General features: G+C 42.0%; 1 protein-coding gene and 1 long non-coding RNA gene across 2 annotated transcripts in view; one reads left to right on the top strand and one right to left on the bottom strand.

The window, feature by feature from the left end:
- The window catches only part of CPA6 (carboxypeptidase A6), a 308,236-nt gene that overhangs the window by 62,643 nt on the left and 225,949 nt on the right, over positions 1-19,644 (bottom strand). The window contains exon 6 of the mRNA XM_026012235.2: positions 17,891-17,995. Coding sequence (XP_025868020.1) covers positions 17,891-17,995 — 105 coding nt within the window. The remainder of the gene's footprint in view (positions 1-17,890; positions 17,996-19,644) is intronic.
- The window catches only part of LOC112930013 (uncharacterized), a 143,716-nt gene that overhangs the window by 108,236 nt on the left and 15,836 nt on the right, over positions 1-19,644 (top strand). The gene's annotated exons all lie outside the window — the stretch shown is intronic.

Here is a 19,644-nt window from a genome sequence, read left to right as displayed (position 1 = left end):
GGCACATTTTTTACATACAATTTAAGTTCTCTTCTTTAAAATGTTTATTTTTAGTGATACATTTTTTGAACCAAAACTTTGCATTTCACACCTATACGTGGGGGTGTTTATTTTTACCTTTAGTAACCGGCAAGACATAACAAGACTGAAAGAGATGGTTATCCAAAAGAATATTCCTTAGAAAGCTTTTGGATCCTGGGACAAAGAGCCTTCCCATTCTGGAAAGCCTTCCCATTGGAGGACTTCTTTCACAACCACCATGTCTTCCTTAGAGCTCTGTTCTATACATATAACTGACCACAGTCTCCAAACATTTCTACTTACCTTGCTCTGAATCATTACCTGGTTCTCAGAAAATAATTTTCTTCCCTGAAAGTCTCCATTCCTAGTTTTGGCTATTTAAATGATCTACCTAGAACATCTGAATCACATGCCAGATTTGGGCACCAGGATTCACCATCACTGGTGCTGAGTATAGATGGGTGGGAATGTGTCATGGAGGTGGTTTTCCAGTGTAATTGGGCTGGACCTGGAAGGGTGAGGTTTCAAATTAGGTAGCAGCAGAGGAATACAGTAGCTCACCTGGGAAACTAAGAAAATTTTTCTTTAAAAAATTTGTGTGCTTCTGCTTTTCTGTAACACCATTAAATTAGATCCATCTATATATTAAACTTCTTCAAAGTCCAGAAGAACTTTCCAATTCAGACTATTTTTATCTCAATTTGCCCCTGGATCATCTCACAAATTCTTGCTTTATCTTTGGTCTGCCACTGAGTTAAATAGAAGTCAGCCACTGATTCTAAAATACCTGTAGGAATATATGAACTCATGGATGAGAACAAGGGATGGTGGAAAGGGAAGTGGGCGGGGGGTGGGGGTGACTGGGTGACGGGCACTGAAGGGGGCACTTGATGGGATGAGCACTGGGTGTTATGCTATATGTTGGCAAATTGAACTCCAATAAAAAGAAATGAAATGTATTCAGTTTTGGCTGACTTAAATTTGTTTTAAAGTTACTTTTGGTTCTGCTTAATATAGAAAATTTGGAAAGTTCATAAAAGTTTGAAGACAATAAAAATCGTCCATAATTCTTTTAGAATTTAGCATATTTTCCATGTATATTTATTTCAGATACAAATTTTACCACACTAAAATTGTAGTATCCATGCTGGTCTTTTATTTTTTGAGAAATAAATAATAATAAACGATAAAAATGATCAAAACATGTCATGGACAGTTTCCCCTATTATTAAATACTCCTCTAAAATATTTTTATTAAGTCAGGGCTATCAATCATTCCCTTTATGCCTACTTCCTTTGCTTTTATGCTTGGAAAAGTTGTTCTCACTTGGAAATCAAGTATTTCCCCCCAAGTTACTTTCTAAACCTTCTATGAATAAAAACCCTGGCCATATTTACCCCAGCAATGTAGAAATATTGGAGACAGAAATTAAGTGTTATGCATAACTCTGGGCTACCTGGGACTAGCCATGGCTTAAGATACCCATCTGGGAGACCAACAACACCAAACTCTCAAAAGTGAACAAAACGCAAACTGCCTCATTCAGTTGGAGATGTTTTGAGAAATGAAGCAAATGAATAATTTTTTTCCTTTGAACTATACACTTTATATACCTTTACTTTCGATTTCTATGTCTGCTTTTCCTGTCCATGTAGATTCCTGCCCCCAGAACTTCTGCCCTCTGTTTGCCTTAAGTTTCTTTCTCTCCTTAGACAGCCTCTGTTCAATTTTGCAGAAAGATATGTTGGCAAATTGAACTCCAATAAAAAAAAAAGCTTTATTGAGGTAGCATTCATATGGCATAAAATTTACCATTTTTAGTGTACATTTTTAGTATTTTTAAGGAGTTTAGCCTCTAAGTTCTGTATATTTGTTTCCTTCTCCTTATATAGCTATTCTAGTTTTCTTTCCTTTTCTTTCTTCCTTCTCTCTCTCTCTCTCTTTCATGAATTTAGTATCTGTATCACCCTCTTGGCCCATGAGAAATTTAAGAAAACTTGATAACAAGTTTTTAAGTTTTTATTTAAATTCTGGTTAAATGTAGTGTAATATTAGTTGCAGGTGTAGAATTTAGTGACTCATCACTTACATACAACACCCAGTGCTCATCACTACAAGTGCCCTCTTTAACCTATCCTTCTGCCCACCACCCTCCAGTAACACTGTCCTCTATAGTTAAGAATCTGTTTCTTGGTTTGCCTCCTCCCCCTACCCCCATATAGTTAGTGTTCTTTTTTTTTAATTAATTTTTATTGGTGTTCAATTTACCAACATACAGAAAAACACCCAGTGCTCATCCCGTCAAGTGTACGCCTCAGTGCCCGTCACCCATTCCCCTCCAACACCCACCCTCCTCCCCTTCCACCACCCCTAGTTCGTTTCCCAGAGTTAGGAGTCTTTATGTTCTGTCTCCCTTCCTGATATTTCCCAACATTTCTTTTCCCTTCCTTTATATTCCCTTTCACTATTATTTATATTCCCCAAATGAATGAGAACATACACTGTTTGTCCTTCTCCAATTGACTTATTTCACTCAGCATAATACCCTCCAGTTCCATCCACGTTGAAGCAAATGGTGGGTATTTGTCGTTTCTAATGGCTGAGTAATATTCCATTGTATACATAGACCACAGCTTCTTTATCCATTCATCTTTCGATGGACACTGAGGCTCCTTCCACAGTTTGGCTATTGTGGCCATTGCTGCTAGAAACATCGGGGTGCAGGTGTCCCGACGTTTCATTGCATCTGAATCTTTGGGGTAAATCCCCAACAGTGCAATTGCTGGGTCGCAGGGCAGGTCTATTTTTAACTCTTTGAGGAACCTCCACACAGTTTTCCAGAGTGGCTGCACCAGTTCACATTCCCACCAACAGTGCAAGAGGGTTCCCTTTTCTCCACATCCTCTCCAACATTTGTTGTTTCCTGCCTTGTTAATTTCCCCCATTCTCACTGGTGTGAGGTGGTATCTCATTGTGGTTTTGATTTGTATTTCCCTGATGGCCAGTGATGCAGAGCATTTTCTCATGTGCATGTTGGCCCTGTCTATGTCTTCCTCTGTGAGATTTCTCTTCATGTCTTTTGCCCATTTCATGATTGGATTGTTTGTTTCTTTGGTGTTGAGTTTAATAAGCTCTTTATAGATTTTGGAAACTAGCCCTTTATCTGATACGTCATTTGCAGATATCTTCTCCCATTCTGTAGGTTGTCTTTTAGTTTTGTTGACTGTATCCTTTGCTGTGCAAAAGCTTCTTATCTTGATGAAGTCCCAATAGTTCATTTTTGCTTTTGTTTCTTTTGCCTTTGTGGATGTATCTTGCAAGAAGTTACTGTGGCCAAGTTCAAAAAGGGTGTTGCCTGTGTTCTCTTCGATGATTTTGATGGACTCTTGTCTCACATTTAGATCTTTCATCCATTTTGAGTTTATCTCTGTGTATGGTGAAAGAGAGTGGTCCAGTTTCATTCTTCTGCATGTGGATGTCCAATTTTCCCAACATCATTTATTGAAGAGACTTTCTTCCAATGGATAGTCTTTCCTCCTTTATCGAATATTAGAAGACCATACATTTCAGGGTCCACTTCTGGGTTCTCTATTCTGTTCCATTGATCTATGTGTCTGTTTTTGTGCCAGTACCACACTGTCTTGATGACCACAGCTTTGTAGTACAACCTGAAATCTGGCATTGTGATGCCCCCAGCTATGGTTTTCTTTTTTAAAATTCCCCTGGCTATTCGGGGTCTTTTCTGATTCCACACAAATCTTAAAATAATTTGTTCTAACTCTCTGAAGAAAGTCCATGGTATTTTGATAGGGATTGCATTAAACGTGTAAATTGCCCTGGGTAACATTGACATTTTCACAATATTAATTCTGCCAATCCATGAGCATGGAATATTTTTCCATCTCTTTGTGTCTTCCTCAATTTCTTTCAGAAGTGTTCTATAGTTTTTAGGGTATAGATCTTTTACCTCTTTGGTTAGGTTTATTCCTAGGTATCTTATGCTTTTGGGTGCAATTGTAAATGGGATGGACTCCTTAATTTCTCTTTCTTCAGTCTCATTGTTAGTGTATAGAAATGCCATTGATTTCTGGGCATTGATTTTGTATCCTGCCACGCTACCAAATTGCTGTATGAGTTCTAGCAATCTTGGGGTGGAGGCTTTTGGGTTTTCTATGTAGAGTATCATGTCCTCGGCGAAGAGGGAGAGTTTGACTTCTTCTTTGCCAATTTGAATGCCTTTAATGTCTTTTTGTTGTCTGATTGCTGAGGCGAGGACTTCCAGAACTATGTTGAACAGCAGTGGTGAGAGTGGACATCCCTGTCTTGTTCCTGATCTTAGGGGAAAGGCTCCCAGTGCTTCCCCATTGAGAATGATATTTGCTGTGGGCTTTTCGTAAATGGCTTTTAAGATGTCGAGGAAAGTTCCCTCTATCCCAACACTCTGAAGGGTTTTGATCAGGAATGGACGCTGTATTTTGTCAAATGCTTTCTCTGCATCTAATGAGATGATCATATGGTTCTTGGTTTTTCTCTTGCTGATATGACATTCTTCTCAAGTGCACATGGAACTTTCTCCAGAATAGACCACATACTGGGTCACAAATCGGGTCTGAACCGATACCAAAAGATCGGGATAGTCCCCTGCATATTCTCAGACCATAATGCCTTGAAATTAGAACTTAATCACAACAAGAAGTTTGGAAGGACCACAAACATGTGGAGGTTAAGGACCATCCTGCTAAAAGATGAAAAGGTCAACCAGGAAATTAAGGAAGAATTAAAAAGTTTCATGGAAACTAATGAGAATGAAGATACAACCATTCAAAATCTTTGGGATGCAGCAAAAGCAGTCCTGAGGGGGAAATACATCGCAATACAAGCATCCATTCAAAAAATGGAAAGAACTCAAATTCAAAAGCTCACCTTACACATAAAGGAACTAGAGAAAAAGCAACAAATGGACCCCACCCCCAGCAGAAGAAGACAGTTAATTAAAATTTGAGCAGAACTAAATGAAATCGAGACCAAAAGAACTGTGGAACAGATCAACAGTACCAGGAGTTGGTTCTTTGAAAGAATTAATAAGATAGATAAACCATTAGCCAACCTTATTAAAAAGAAGAGAGAGAAGACTCAAATTAATAAAATCATGAATGAGAAAGGAGAGATCACTACCAACACCAAGGAAATACAAACGATTTTAAAAACATATTATGAACAGCTGTACGCCAATAAATTAGGAAATCTAGAAGAAATGGACGCATTCCTGGAAAGCCACAAACTACCAAAACTGGAGCAGGAAGAAATAGAAAACCTGAACAGGCCAATAACCAGGGAGGAAATTGAAGCAGTCATCAAAAACCTCCCAAGACACAAGAGTCCAGGGCCAGATGGCTTCCCAGGAGAATTCTATCAAACGTTTAAAGAAGAAATCATACCTATTCTACTAAAGCTGTTTGGAAAGATAGAAAGAGATGGAGTACTTCCAAATTCGTTCTATGAGGCCAGCATCACCTTAATTCCGAAACCAGACAAAGATCCCACCAAAAAGGAGAATTACAGACCAATATCCCTGATGAACATGGATGCAAAAATTCTCAACAAGATACTAGCCAATAGGATCCAACAACACATTAAGAAAATTATTCACCATGACCAAGTAGGATTTATCCCCGGGACACAAGGCTGGTTCAACACTCATAAAACCATCAATGTGATTCATCATAGTTAGTGTTCTTAAAGCTTCTTCTTCTTTTTTTTTTTTCATGGTAAAGGAGCATCTGTAGAACACAATTCAATAGCAAGTCCACTACGTCTGCTTCTTCCTCCCCTGACCACCCCCAAATCCCACATACCATGAATATAACATCAGTGATGGTTCTGCTAGCCTAGTACAAACAAGCATTTAACAAAAGAGAGATTGCAATCCAAGCATATCTCTATTTCTTTTATTTTGCTTACAAGACATACAAATTTGTGATATGAATACCAGAAAAGAGGTGGCAAGTATTAAAATAAAAAATGATGGCTCCATATTTTTCAACATAATTAAATAATTTTCAATTTAAAAGATAACCCACAAGCCTATCATGTATTTTGCACTTTAAATGTCTGCCAACCAGCAGTTATATATTGATAATGAACAATTGTGAGTTATATATTGAGATGATGAATTCAATTTGAACACTTTTCAGAATAACAAAATAACCGAGCCCATGTTGTCATTTAAGCTGGTAGTTTGCTTCTGTATCACTGTTTTCTGAGCTTTGTGTGTCCAAGACATTCATGGACCCATCTGCTAAACTGGAGCGGGGAGCAGAAGTGGAAGTGGCTCTCAGGGCATGGCACAGGATGATCAAGCTGGCCGACAAAAAGAGGGACATATGGAACCAGAGCTACATCTTGATAATTCTGGTTTCCATGGCATAGAGAGTCAGGGTCAGTTGGGGATTATATAGCAGGGAAGAAAGAGCAATGAAAAAACTGCCTCCGATTCTCTGGGTAAGAGAGAACCTTGGTTCCAGACAGAATGGAATCCAGGAGTATGGAGACCTGGCTATCATTTTCATAATAGCTTTTTCATTTTGAGTTGTAATTAGAACAATTAATACAGAGAAATCCTATGTACCCTTTACTTCCTCCAAATGATAGCATCTTCAAAAACTATAGCATGCTATCGTACTCGAGTACTGACATTGATCAAGACACAGAACTTGTCCATCACAAGGACCCCATATATAGCCACATCCACTTTGCTCCCATCTCCACCTCTCCCTAGCCCTGGCAACCACTAATCGGTCTCTCCATTTCGATAATTTTAACACTTAGTGAACATTATGTACATGAAACCACACAGCATGTATCTATCTGGGATTGGTTATTCATTCAGCATAATTCTCTGGCAATTCATTTAGGTTGCTGTGTGTTTCCATAGTTTGCTCCTTTTTATTGCTCAGTAGTTTTCCATGGAACGTGTATACTACTTTACCCATTCAGGCATGGAAGGCTACCTGGACTGTTTCCAGGTTTTGGCTATTATAAATAAAGCTGCTATAAACATTTATGTACAGGTTTTGGAGCAAATGTAAATTTTAATTTCTCTAGGATAAATGCCAAGAGTATAATTACTGGGTCATATGGTAGTTGCAGGTCTAGTTTTAAAGAAACTGTGTGGAAGTGTTGAATCACTATACTGAACACCTGAAAGTAATATTACACCATATGTTAACTGGAAATTAAATAAAAGCAAAAATTAAACTGTTAACTGTTTTCAAGGGTTAGCTCTATCATACATTCCCACTAGCACTGTAGAAGTGATCCAGTTATTCCACATCCTCCTTTGCATTTGCTGGTGGGGGGTCTCTCTCTCTCTCTCTCTGATGCATCTTATTTGAGTCATTTTGATAGGTGTGTAGTGATAGTTCATCGTAGTTTTAATTTGAATTGCCCTGATGACAACTTTTTATGTGATTTCCATCTATTTACCCTTTGGTAAAGTGTTTAGTATTTTGTTCATTTTTTTTTCTGACTGGATTGCTTGTTTTGGGGTCACATTTTGAGCTTATACACTTCAAATACGAATCCTTTATTAGACAGGTGGTTTGCATATATTTTCTCCTTGTCTGTAGCTTGTCTTTTTTGTCCTTTTAACAGGGTCTTTTTCACAGTACAAATTTACATTTTGATTGTCTGATAATGTCCAATTTATCAACGTTTTCTTTATGGAACATGATTTGATGCAAATCTAAGGATTCTTTACCTAGGTTTACATTCTGGATATTTTTTCCTAAAAGTTTTATAATTTTACATTTAAGTTAGTGATTTTGAGTTTTTAAAAAAGATTTACTTTTTCTAGAGAGTGTGTCAGTGAGCATGTGAGCAGGGGCAAGGGGAGGGAGAAGTGGAGAGGGAATCCTCAAGCAGAGGCCCACCTACTTAGTACCTGGACCCTGAGATCATGACCTGAGCCAAAATCAAGAGCTGGCTGCCTAACCAACTAAGCCGCCCAGGGATCCTGAGATAATTTTTGTGTAAGGTATGAGGCTTAGGTTGTGGTTTTTTTAATTTATATTTTTTGCCTATGGAAGTCCACTTGCTCCAGCACCATTTATTGAAAAGGCTGTCTCTCCTCCATTGAATTGCTTTTCACCTTTGTCAAAATTCAGTTAGGTATATTTAGGTAAGTCTATTTCTGGGTCCTTTATTCTATCCAATTTATCTGTCTTTATTTTGTTCCATTTGTCTTATCCTTTCACCAACACCACACACCTTTGATTACTGTAGCTGTAGATCTTGAAATTGGGTACAATGATACTTTTGGTTTTATTCTTTTATTTTCTATTCTTTTTCTAGGTGCTTAAGGGGACAGCTTATTGTTTTGAGACTTTTCCTTTTTTTTTTTTTTTTTTTTTAGAGAGCTATAGCTATAGAGATGAGAGAGACAGAGACATGGGGGGGGGGGTGTTGGGGAATAGGGAAGGGCAGAAGGAGAGAATGACTGTTAAGCAGGCTCCACGCCCAGCACACGTTCAATACAGGCTCAGTCTCACAACCCTGCAGTTAATCATGACCTGAGCCAAAATCAAGAGTTGGACTTAGTGACTGAGCCACCTTATTTCTAATATATGCATTTAGTGCTATAAAATTCTCATCCATTGATTTAACTGTGTCCCACAAATTTTAATATGTTGTATTTCCATTTTCATTCAGTTCAATGTATTTTTTAAAACCTACCTTGAGATTTTATCTTTGATCCATAGATAATGTAGCATGTTATTTTCCAAGTGTTTGGATTTTCTTTTTATTAGCTTTCTCCTTTTGATATCTAGTTTATTTTAAAAAAATTTTTATAATTAAAAATATTTTAATTCCAGTAAGTTAATATACAATGCGATATTCATTTCAAGTATACAATACAGATTCAGTGGGTTTTTTTTTCCAAATTTTTATTGAAATTCTAGTTCGTTAATATATCCAATAATATTGGTTTCAGGTATAGAATTCAATGATTCATCGCTTACATGTAACGCCTAGTACTCATCATAACAAGTGCCCTCCTAAATACTCATTACCCTTTTATCCCACTCCCTACCCATCTCCCTCTAGTTTGATTTCCTTGTGGTCAGAGAACACAGTTCTGTATGATTTTCATTTTTAAAAATTTGCTGAGGTTGGTTTAGCCCAGAATATATAGAGAATAGGCACTTGAAGATAATGTGCATTCTGCCGTTGTTGGGCAGAGTGATTTATCAAACGTTATTTAGATCCTGTTGGTTGATGGTGTTGTTAAGTTCATAGCCTTGGTTATTTTCTAATGATTCTCTGTACATTGGTCTCTTAAAAACACCAAATTGCTGGGTGGATACAGTGATGGGGGTGGGGGTGAGGGGTCATATCTTTTTGAGTTTACTCCAGGAGCCCAACCATGTTCTCCCAGTGAAGATCTGAAACAAATCCCCTCAGGCTTTGAACAAGAAAAGCAAAAGAAACAGTTTTGAAATTTGCCAGAGTACCCTGTTCTTCCTAAGAAGGCCTGACCTCAGGGGAAAGTAGTTAACCTGAGCCTAATCTGCTGGGATTTTATCAGAACATAATTGACCTGGGAAACGTCAACACCTCACTCTGCACTCCCCCTTCCTTAGTTCTCCTGTCCTGCCGATGGGAAGGGAGGAGGGGCATGCAGAAAGTCACAATCTTGGGGCTCAGGGGCACTGGAGACAGCCTAACTGGAGGAAGAATGCCTCCCTGCCACACACCCACCACCCACCACCCACTGTAGGCCTGTCATTGAAGGCAGATATCATGAAGCACAGCATGATTATGTCTGGCTCACAACTAAAAGTTTGTTTATAAGACATGCTAAAGTGGCAGAAAAAACAGTTTTCAGAGACACAGCAAGCATGAGAACCAGTCTCAGGCATGGCATAGATACTGGAATTATGAGACCAGGATATAAAATGATGATGATTAACATGCTAAGTTTCCTAGTGGACGAAGTAGATAGCCTACAAGATCAGACTGGCAATGTCAGAGTTGGGAATTCTAGGACAGAATTAAAAAAATGCTAAAATTAAAAAAAAAAAAACTTCATGTGACAATATGAAGAATGAACTTCATGGGCTAATCAGTGGACTAGACACTGCCCAGGACGGTGAAGGAAGCTGGAGATAGATCAATAGGAATTCCTCAAAGTAAAAAGGAAAGACAAAAAAGAGAGAAAAAAAAAAAAAACCCCAGAGCAGAATGTCTAAGAACTGTGGGACAATATTAAAGGTGTAACACATTGGCAATGGAATACCAGGAGAAGAGGAAGGAGAGGTACAGGAAAGAGATTGGAGGGAATAATGTTTAAGAATTAAAAAAAAAAAAAAAAAAGATACTAAACAGTAGATCCAGGAGGTTCAGAGAACACCAAGCACAATAAATACCAAAAATCTGTATGTCGTGGTGGTGGTGTGTCTGTCTGGCTCAATCAGAAGGGCATGTGACTCTTGATCTTGGGGTCATGAGAGTTGAGCCCCACACTGGGTGTAGAGATAAAATAAAGCTAAAAATAAAATCTGTACATAGGCATAACATAAACTGCAGAAAATTAAAAAAACAGCAAAAAGGGAAAAGGATTTATGGGGGAAAAACCATCTTACCTACACAGGAGCACAGATGAGACTACAAAGAGACTTCTCTTTAGAAACCATACAACCAAGGAGTGGAGTGGAATAAAAAAAGCCACCAAATTAAGAATCTGTCGCCTCTGAAGTTACCCTTCAAAAGTTAAGGAGAAAAAGACTCTCACAGATCAAAAATTGAGGGATTTGTTGCTGATCCCCCTGTCATGCAAAAACCATAAAAAAATTTCTTCAGGGTGAAGGAAAATGATATAGGCCACCTCCACAGAGATGTGCCTGCTTCCAGAAAGACACGGATTTAAGGAGGAAAGCAGGCTCTACTGAGCAGCCATGAAAATCTCAGACTCTGCCAGTTCTATGCTTTTCTTGTGTGTTGTTACAACCGAAAATCTAGTCTCTTGTTTGATACCTATGGGGACTCCCTTCAGTCTGGTTTCCCTGCACCCTGCCTGCTCCCCCTTCCCCCCTTATCAGCAAAAGACAAGGACAGAGGGAGCCTGGGAGGGAGGAGGGCTCTGGCACCAGGCTTCTCTGAATGAGGGGAACGAGCCTCACCCAGGGACGGATCCCCCTGTGCTTGACACACGTGCAGAGGAGGAAACTGGCACAGCTCTCCCATGACCCTCTAGGTGTGCTGTAGGGCCAGGTGGGCCGATGGAGGCCTCAGTTTCAGGCTGCCCGTCTACTTGCCCCATGCACTGTGTAAGTAATTTCCCTTTCTGTCCATGCAAGGAGGAAAGGAAGGGTAGAGCCTTCTAGAACTCAGGTGCCCCCTCCCCCCAGCCCAACTGCTATCAGTCCCAGTTGCCAGGCACTGGTTTGTGTTGGAGACAGAACCCTCCTTGGGATTCTAAGCAGTTACTTGTGGCTCACAGGACACCGGCCACTGGAGGCAGAGCCACAAGGCCCTTTGGAGCCAGCTGGTGGAGGCGAAATGTCTCCCCAGCCAGTTCTTGAGCAGCTGTGCGCTGCCCTGCGGGTGCTCTGTGCAAGCATGCCACACATGCCACCGGGCTCTGGGTTTTGCTGGGAGGCTCTGGTAGGCACTGTGGTGGCAGTGTTGCTGGTGAAGAGTGTACACAGCTTCTTGAGAAGAAGAAAGGGGCCCTGTGCCCAGGGTGACGCACCTGGGAAAGGCGTGGCGGAGCCAGCCCCCAAGGCGCCCGTGGGGGAGGCCAGTCCTCTCCCCTGGCAGACGCTGGCTCTGGCTGCCCTGAACAAACACGGCAGCTGGCTGGCAGCCGAGCTCGCCCTGCAAGTGCTGGGGGGAGGTGGGGGGGGGGGGAGCCCGCCTGGCACCCCTTCCCAGACCACTGATGAAACCCCCACCTCCGGAGCATCCCAGCCGGAGAAGGCGCTGCGCGGAGACCACGGGAAGGCCCCAAGGGCGGCCCTGATCCGCAGGGAAGCCCAGCCCGGCCGGCGGAGGAAATGGGGGGCTGCGGGCCGAGAACGCAGCAAGCGGGAGCGGAGGAAGGCAGGCCGGAGCCCCGCCACCCCCGGGGGCCGCAGGCTGCAGGTGCGGGCCAGGCCGCGCGGGAGCCCCTGACTCCAGCTGGCGGGCCCGGGCTCGGGAGGCGGCGCGAGCCCCCCCCTGCGGCCCCTCGCCCTGGGAGGACGACCGGGCGCCCTCGGCCCGCGCCCAGGGGGGAGGACGGGCGTCCAGGGAGCAGCGGAGGAAAGCCGAGGCTCGCGCAGCTGCAGGGACAAGCAAGCCTCCAAGCTGAGAAGTCTGGGCGCGGACCGGCTGGCGCAAAGGGAGGTCCAGGAGCTCCAGGAGCTCCAGGCAGCTCGACGTCCCCCGCGCCGTGGGGAGCGCACCTCCTGCGCCCGGAGACTAGTGGCGGCGGCCGAGGCGCAGCTGCTCCAGGTGTCCCAGGGCCGCGGCCACGCCACCTGCCGGGCCCTCCGCCTCTCCCGGAACTCGGCCGCCGACCGGGCAGAGAGTTCCAGGAAAGGAGCCGCCTGCACGAGGAGAGTCAGGAGAGCCGCAGGGCTGCGCAGTCCAGGGAGAAAGAGTTCCGCCAGCTGCGGGAGGGCCATCGCCTGCGGCATCGGCTGCGGAGCCCCCCGCTCCCGCTCTTCTGCCTCCCGCCTCCGGATACCCTCCAGGGCCAGGGGCTCCCCCGGCAGGGAGCAGGGGCGCGCTGGGAGGGCTCCTGGCCCTGAGGTCCCCTGCAGGTCTGACTCCGCTTCCCAGCAGCCAACATCCGCAACTAGAGCACAGTAGCACCTGTTGCTCCTCTGAGTTTAGATGCACCCCGATGCCACACCCCTCGAGCCATACCCATTGCTCCTCTTAGTTTAGATCCACCCCTTAAGCCACACCCTTTGAGCCATACCCATTGCTCCTCTTAGTTTAGATCCACCCCTTAAGCCACACCCTTGGAACCATACGCATTGTTCCTCTTAGTTTAGATCCACCCCTTAAGCCACACCCCTCGGGCCATACCCATTGTTCCTCTTAGTTTAGATCCACCCCTTAAGCCACACCCCTCGGGCCATACCCATTGTTCCTCTGAGTTTAGATCCACCCCTTAAGCCATACCCTTGGAACCATACCCATTGTTCCTCTTACTTTAGATCCACCCCTTAAGCCACACCCCTTGAGCCAAACCCATTGCTCCTCTTAGTTTAGATCCACCCCTTAAGCCACACCCCTTGAGCCAAACCCATTGCTCCTCTTAGTTTAGATCCACCCCTTAAGCCACACCCCTTGAGCCAAATCCATTGCTCCTCTTAGTTTAGATCCACCCCTTAAGCCACACCCTTCGGGCCATACCCATTGTTCCTCTGAGTTTAGATGCACCCCTGATGCCACACCCCTTGAGCCATACCCATTGCTCCTCTTAGTTTAGATCTACCCTTTAAACCTACCTCGTATGCCACACCCATGTTCTTTCAGTTTAGATCCACCCCTTAAACCACACCCCTTGAGCCATACCCATTGCTCCCTTTAGTTTAGATCTACCCCATTATTTAATTTGATGCTACATAGTTCTTAGTGAAGTCCCTATTAACAGTATGAGTATGAGACAGTATTTTTCAATGTTAAACATAAAAAAATAGAAACACAAAATTGCTGATACTACTGCTACTGAGAGTTGATTTTATTAAGGGATTATATGCCAAGCACTCTATTAAGTCTTTTACGTGTATTATATCATTTAATTTTCCCAATGGTCCAGTGTGTCACATATTACTGAGGTTCACAGAGATTAAACAACTTGTCCCGAGATCACACAGCTAGTAAATTTCAAAGCCAGCATTCCGTCCCAGGGTTGTCTAACTGGTGTGCAAGTAACTTGTTTTTTTTGAAAGAGAATAAATGCACAAATGTACGCAAGCGGGAGAGAGACACAGAATCCTAGGCAAGCTTCACATTTAGTACAGAGCAGGACAATCAATCTCACAACCCTGAGATTGTGACCTGAAATGCAATCAAGAGTTGGACGCTTAATTCACTGAGCCACCTGGGTGCTCCTGTGCAAGGAATATCTATGCAATCTGCTCTAAGGATCCCAGAAGGGCTTGATAAATTTTCTTCTAGTTCGCATTTGAATGAGAATGCAAACCTAATAGCGGTAGCTAACTGTGGGGAAAGTCCTCACCAAAGTATCATGTGCAACCTCTAAGGAGTCTCCAGTGATTCCCATCTTTGGTATTCGTACCCTTGTGTAACACCTGCCACCCCTTGAATATGGTCTGGAACTACTGACTCATTTCTAATGGATAGAATACGGCAAAGGTGATAGGATGTCACTTCTGAGGTTAGTTTACAAAGAACTGGTTTCCATCTTGGGCCTGCTCACTTTTATTCCCTCATCTGCTCTGAGGGAAGCCAGGTGCTTGTTGTGAGCTGTATTATGGAGAAGCCCACGTAGCAAGGAACACATGTCTCTTGCCTTCTTCTTCTTCTTTTTTTTTTTTTTGTTAAAGATTCACTCATTATGCATGAGAGATACAGAGAGACAGAGACATAGGCAGAGGGAGAAGCAGGGTCCCTGCAGCCTAATGTGGGACTTGATCCCAGGACCCAGGGATCATGCCCTGAGCCAAAGGCAGACACTCAACTGCTGAACCACCCAGGCGTCCCCAAATGTTGCTTGTTTATAGTCATGGAGGACCTCTGGCTGCTAAACAGTTACCTAAGTGACCTCAAAAGCAGATTTCCCCCACACAAGCCTGGAGATGACTGAAGATTCAGCTGCCATCTTGACTGCACCATTGTGAGATCTCCTGAGCTAGACACACGTGGCTAGTTGCACCAGGATGGCTGGCCCAGAGAAACTAACCAGGTTGTAATGTTGTTTTAGGCTGTTCAGTTTGCGGAAAGCATTCGAGAAAACAAAAGTGTAAAGCCAAACTTTTGGCCTTTGACCCGCCCTCTCTCCTTGGGTTGAAATTCCAGGGAAATCAAAAGATGGTAGAAACTACTGACAGGTTAGGATTAAAAAAATATTAGAAAGGGGACCTCTGTTCTGTTCACCACTTATCTGAGAAGACATTACCTTGCTTGACTTTCCCATGCCAATTAGTGGCAAATGCAGGACACAACTGGCAGTGTGCCAGGAAGCAGCTGTGAGGGCTAGATGCAGCACCCCAGAGTCTCCTAGAAGCCAGAGAAAGATCCCAGAGGTTCCCTGGTGCCCCCAGAAAAGACATGGAAATTAGACTGAGAGCCTGGGACCTGATCATGGGACTTCTGAGGTAGAGGGGAGATGGCCCAAGGAAGGGAAACTGCCTGGAGCTCTTCTTGGACCAGCTGCCCCCTGCCTGTTTTGGGAGACTGAGGATTTAATGAGGGACTGAGTTAGTGTCTAAGAGATGATTTTTTTTTTTAAAGATAAAACATTTATTTTTCTGCTGGTGTTACAGGATTTTTTTCCTTCAGTGCCTGCGGTTCTTGGTCCTGTTGCTTCAAAGAATGTAGAAGTAGACCAGACCAAGAATGGTGGGCAGCACAGCAAAGTTTATTGAGTGATAGTAAAGTTTATTGATAGTACAAAGCTCCCAAAAAAGTGAGGGGACCCAAGAGGGTTGCCTAAGAGATGATGTTCTAATGCTTGGTGGGTTTAAGTTTATTTAAATCTTTGACATTCTTCTTCTCCCTGTTCCCAGTACCACCATTAGTGGGAATGGGGTCTTCAAAGCAAGATGAGAACATGTTTAACAAGCCTGTAATGTATAATTATCAACCCACTCCAGCCACTGCTACCAGCTTGGCAGCTCCACTGCTTCAACAAGACACAGGGGCAAGTGACCCCTAAGGCTTCTTTGCCCTATTTCTGGTTGCTGCCTTGACTCAGATGGGAAATTTAAGTGATTAAGTGGAGGAGCAAGTGGACAGCCATAAACAGTGAGAGTGAGAGGTGTGGAAAGAGTAGCAGAGATATGGAAATGGCCAGACTCATGTGCATGATTGAAGATGGCCTGGTGAAAGAGGGATGAGGCCTTTCCTTACTCATCTTCGGTGAAAAGGAGCCTAATCTTAAATGATGCTTCTTTCTCTTCCTCCAAAATCAACTACCCTTGATTGATGGTCCTTATATATGCCTCGTCCTTTTTCTGTGGTTACACTGTATTTTCCTCTTTCTTGGAAACTTAGCTTGGGTTATAGGGCTGCCATATATGGCTGCACAGATTGTGCACTGTCAAAATCCAGGGAGTACCATTTATAACCTATCAGATGATTTGACAAGTCATCTCCCAGAAATTTTTCCACATCGTTACCTCTGGATTCTCATTATTCCCATTAATACATATTTGATGATTAAATGACAAGAGTTGTTCTAGGTTCTGAGGATTTAGCAAAGAACAAAATAGAGTCTCTGCCCTTAGCACTGGTACAGGAAGAGACAGACAACCACATGAACAAATAAAGTAAGTTTAGGTGTTATAAAGAAGTTGCATATGTGGGAGTGGGGTAAAATGTTTGGGAGATACATTCTTATACCCTTAAATAACACATAGGACCACAGTTTATAAGCAATAGATGTTCTATTCCTAGCCATTTTCCCTCCTTTTCCTTTTGAAACTTAACATAGCAGATCATAAGTTGTATGTGTAACAGTGGATATTTAACACAAGGTAATAGAGTTATTTTTTTTAATAGAGTTAATTTTTAAAAAAGATTTTCTTATTTTAGAAAGAGGGAGTGCATGCACGAGCAGGGGGAGGGGTAGAGGGGAAGGGAGAGAGACAAGCAGACTCCATACAGAGCTCAGAGCCTGACACAGGGCTCCATTCCAGGACCCTGAGATCATGACCTGAGCTGAAACCAAGAGTCAGATGCTCAACCGAGTGTCACCCAGGTGCAACTAGAGTTAATTTCTTTTTAGATTTTGTGTTTAAAGTATTTAAAAATCTTTTGTATTCTTAATGGTTCCTTATAAATAGGACTAAGGAAGTTTGTAGGGTTATTTTCTGGCTTAGAACCTTCATTTACTTAGACTTCTTCACTTTCATTACCAGAACTAGTTGTTGATTTCCTTTTAAAAGAAAAAAAATTGTAATAGTCTTCAAAAAATAGTAATAAGTTTAAGAATAATCATAAAAATCATTGCATTCTGGATGATGAGTAGAAAAATAGCAAAACATTAAGAGGTTGGTTTGTGAGGTTGGCCAATGCTTGGAATAGGGACCCATTTGACATATTAGCCTCAGAGGACTTATGATTTAAATGAAGGCTCTGATAAGAAATCACTATGAATCTTCAACCATTAGAGTTACTGAATAAAACTGAGAATGCAAAATCTACAGATGTGAAGGGTCTTTGATATTATATTACAGATAGCAGGAAAGCAAAATGCAATTACCTGCTCATCCTTTTATTGTTATATGTGAAATCATTGTGATAAGTGATATAGAATTTTCTAAATTGGATATTGTATGAGAAACTGCTCTGGAGCATCATAAGTGAGATGTTTAGCCTTTTACCATATAACAGCTACTTGGTTGGTTCCTAATTTGTCCACAAATTCATAAATGCTCTGAAACTCTGATTCTTTCTCACTAATGAGGGTTGGTAACTTCAACCTCCAACGGCAGAGTTGAGGATAAACTGAGCCAGGGTTATGAGAGGTCTTCAGAAACATGAAAGTAACCCACCAAAATCAAGGTGTTATCATTCAATCAGGTATTGCTGGCTTCAAGTTTCCAGTTCTGCTCCTTGAGCAGAATAAAAACACATGGGAAGCTTCAGTTAGCTGAAAATGGACTTTGTATAAAGGGTTTAACTTACTTCTTTTACAAACCACTGACAAAAGGCAGGACCAATCCATTCTCTTGCGTGAATACCACAGTCTATCCAGACAGCTCTTTTGTAAGTCCGTGATCTTCTGCCCAGCTGAAAACAAGAGTATTCAGAGTAACCAACTCAGGCTTTTACTTTTAGATTTCACTGATTAGCATAATTTAATAAGATTTCAGTGTAGTCCTTCACTATAGTTTGATTCATTAGATAACCCACAAAGAAGATGGATTTCCTATCTATTTCAGAAATCCAGGCCTGTTTATGCAGAAATAAGTTATTGCCTTAATTACAAAACAAATAACTGGAAAATAGACAAAAAAGGAAATTCATTAAATAGATTTACTTCTTCTTTTTAAAAAAAGATTTTATTTATTTATTTATTTATTTATTTATTTATTTATTTAGGGAGGGAAGGAGGGAGGGAGGATGCATGTGTGAGCAAGAAGAAAGGCAGGAGAGAGGAAGAGAGAGAATCCCAAGCAGACTCCACACTGAGTGCAGAGTGTGATGTAGGCTTGATCTCATGACCTTGAGATCATGACCTAAGCTGAGTTCAGGAGCCAGACACTAAACTGGCTGAGCTATTCAGGTGCCCCAAGTTTGCTTCTCCTTTAATATAATATGTGATTGTTAAGTAAAATGTTAAATTCCCCTTTCTCCCAACCCCTCCTCCAAGAGAATAAGATTCATAATCCAAAGAAATATTTCTTAAAGTAATTAGTATTTTTTAATTTAAAAATGTTTTAAAAAAGATTTCAATTATTTGAGAGAGAACAAACATGAGCAGGGGTAAGGGCAGAGGGAGAGGGACAAGCAGACACTCCACTGAGCAGCGAGCCTAATGCAGGGGATCCCAGGACCCTGGAATCATGACCTGAGCTGAAGGCAGATACTTAACCAATTGAGCCACCCAGGTACCCCAGCAATAATTCTGTTTTATAGGTGGACAATGTCAAACTTTATTACAACACCAAGTGGAAAAGCAAAACAAATTGTAGAGTCGGGTGACAGATTTTTAAAAATAATCTTATTATATCAATATTACATAAATGTGGTTTCTAACTCAGTAACAAAGAGGTAGCTATTAACATTTTATTCATAGGGGACCTTGTTTTCATTCATTACTTCACTAATACTTCAAGAAATTCTTTTTGGACATTGTGCTTGGTACTGGAGATTCAAAGATGAAAAGTCAAGGAGTTTATATGCTAGTCAGGAGGGCAGATATGGGAGCAATCAGTCATTATGAGGTGAACATGCGTAAGTTGCTTAGGGAACATGGAGTGTTAAGTCTAATTTTCACAGGGAATAAAAGAAAGCTTTTCAGGGGTGGAACCTTGAGTACTTGGGTAAAACTTGAAGCTTGGCCAGCAGACAAGTTGGAAGAAGGCATTTCAAGCTTGGAAGAGAATCTGGGAACACTGTCTTTGAAGAACTGCTTTTGGGGGATGAGGAAGAAATGGCAGATGAAGCTGGGCACTGAGAAAGAGAATATGTGAAATCCTGGATCTTAGATAAAAGAGATAAGGCTTCATCCTGTATTTCATGAGAAAGGAGTATATATGTGAGAAAGAAAGAGGCATGAGCACAAGTTCACACTGACAGTGTGATGAGACCTTTATTGCAATAGTCCATGGAGAAGAGATCCAGAGATTAGTTAGGGCAACAGCAGGGAAGACAAGAGAAGGAATTGGAGCAGATTCAAAAGATATTTAGAGGAAATAATTGTCAGTTCTTGGTGG

This window comes from Vulpes vulpes, chromosome 13, assembly GCF_048418805.1.
Source record: "Vulpes vulpes isolate BD-2025 chromosome 13, VulVul3, whole genome shotgun sequence".
NCBI lineage: Eukaryota > Metazoa > Chordata > Mammalia > Carnivora > Canidae > Vulpes > Vulpes vulpes.
This window is presented reverse-complemented; position numbering and strand designations above follow the sequence as displayed.